Source organism: Malania oleifera, chromosome 2 (genome assembly GCF_029873635.1).
Source record: "Malania oleifera isolate guangnan ecotype guangnan chromosome 2, ASM2987363v1, whole genome shotgun sequence".
Lineage (NCBI taxonomy): Eukaryota > Viridiplantae > Streptophyta > Magnoliopsida > Santalales > Ximeniaceae > Malania > Malania oleifera.
Window position 1 is genome coordinate 139,169,609 of NC_080418.1, and position 1,989 is coordinate 139,171,597.

General features: G+C 41.3%; 1 protein-coding gene across 1 annotated transcript; it reads right to left on the reverse strand.

Annotated features, from left to right (window-relative positions):
* Positions 1–210: 210 nt before the first annotated feature.
* On the reverse strand, positions 211–1,656 carry LOC131148933 (desmethylxanthohumol 6'-O-methyltransferase-like). The gene is made up of 2 exons (XM_058098895.1): positions 880–1,656; positions 211–507 (listed from the first exon to the last, which is right to left on the reverse strand). Exons 1-2 carry the CDS (start codon positions 1,654–1,656, stop codon positions 211–213), a joined length of 1,074 nt encoding a protein of 357 aa, XP_057954878.1.
* Positions 1,657–1,989: the final 333 nt, after the last annotated feature.

Genomic DNA, 1,989 nt, shown 5'->3' on the forward strand with positions numbered 1-1,989 from the left:
TCAACATACAATTATACATTATCTCCACTTTTACAAACCTTAATCGCATCTATATGATAATGATATTAAAGGCAAATGATGAGTCCCTATTACCATTAAGGCTTTAACAAATTATTCTTCAAACTCCATAATATTACATACCTCTCAACCATTCAATTTAAATTTAAATTCAAATCACACGGAAAAATAATGACATAATTTTTACTTTTATTATGGAAATGCCTCGATAATTGACACTAATGTTGGACTTTTAATGATTTTATAGCGAGAAAATCCTCCTTCATGTAACACCTTCTCCCACTCTAATTTTGTTCTTTCCCTTCCTCCAGAGCTGAGGACAAGCATGGTTAGATCAAATGCCAACCTTGTCTCGTCAAATAAGTGTTTACCATCTGGTTGCAAAACGATATCAATGATGATCACCTTGCCATTTGTCTCAGAGATTGCTTTTCGACAATTTTTCAAGATTTTGATACAATCTTCATCTCCCCAATCGTGCATGATCCACTGAAATTTGATAAATTGTTATGATGAGTAATGATTGGTCACTTGGACGTGTAAGTACGTAAAAAAAAAAAATTGTTACAAAAATATGCACATAAATAATATTATATATTCTAAAATTTTAAAATATTTTAGAATAATGATTTTCTTCTTATATAAAAGATTTTTGTGTGCTTTCATCTTTTGATATTTCTTTAAACTTTTTAAAATCACAAATCTAGCATTGTAGGATAAATATTTCTAGATCCAAACATAAAAATTTTATTTGGAAAAGTTAATTACAAATTATTAAAATTTATTAAATAAGAAAAATAGATTTTTATTAAATTTATTGACAATATTTATTTGAAAACTGCAATTTACCTACTCAATTACCTTCATGAAAATTGCATCAGCTTTAGGAATATTATGGAACATGTCACCTGCGACGTGGCACACTCCGGGGAACGGGGGTGCAGTGGCAACGACATGTGGCAAGTCAAAGTTGATACCCTTGATGTGTGGACACGCTTTCACCACCTCAGCAATCGCTGACCCGGTCCCACCTCCCACGTCCACGAGGGACTCCACGTCGGCAAGCATGTCCTTGTACCCCGCCAGGATGGCATCGAGCATGATCCTAGCCGTACACGCCATCCCGCCATTGAACATGGCGTTGAACTCCGGATTTGCGCCGGCGAAGTCCCAAATGTCGCGGCCGTGAGCCTTCTTGAAGGCGATCCCACCGTCGGTGACGCAATTGGCCAGCCGATGCCAGGTGGACAGCACTAGGGGATGAGTCTCCAGCAGCACCATTGGCGCCAGGGTCATCTCGGCGTCACGGAGGAGCCACCTGGAGGAAGGAGTGAGGCCGTAGAGGGTTTCTGAGGATGGGCCGCCATCTGACGGCGGGGAAGGAGTGGCGGTGAAGATGGAATTGCGGACGAGAAGTGTCATGATGCGGGAGAGGGCGGTGATCTCGGCGGCGGGAGGGTCGATGGCGGAGGCTATTTGGCGCAAGGTGATTGGACGGCCGTGGGAGTGCATGATGTCGGCGACGCGGAGCTCTACAGCGGATTTGAGAGCCATGGAGCCTGCAAAAGCAAGCATCACTTCCCATATGTGAGCTTCACCCTTTAACTTTGCATCAACTTCCTCCTGTAGTGTTGACATTTTGTGTGAGTGTGAGATATAGAACTTGGAAACTAAGGGATGATCACGAGTCATAAGAGAGGTTTATATTTATAGAGTGAATTGGGAATTAGGGCCTAAGTACATGGATTCAAACTCCAATCTCTCGAACCAACTAATAAAATTCAACTCATATTGCGCATGCAAGGGAGAAGTTGGCAGGGGTGATTATTTGCATGAAAAAACGTGAGAGTGGGCGAAGCATGTGAATTCTGTTATATTAACACATGGATTTGTGAATAAGTGAGGAAGTGCATGCACAGTACGGTCTTTCAAGTAGATTTACACGCCGCAAGCATGTTACATGTTTGTGCA

Excerpts from the sequence above, each read along its gene's own strand:
- LOC131148933 (XM_058098895.1), bottom strand. The coding sequence starts at position 1,656 with ATGTCAACACTACAGGAGGAAGTTGATGCAAAGTTAAAGGGTGAAGCT. Across the intron at positions 508-879 it reads CTGATGCAATTTTCATGAAG|TGGATCATGCACGATTGGGG; the intron begins GTAATTGAGTAG and ends ATCAAATTTCAG.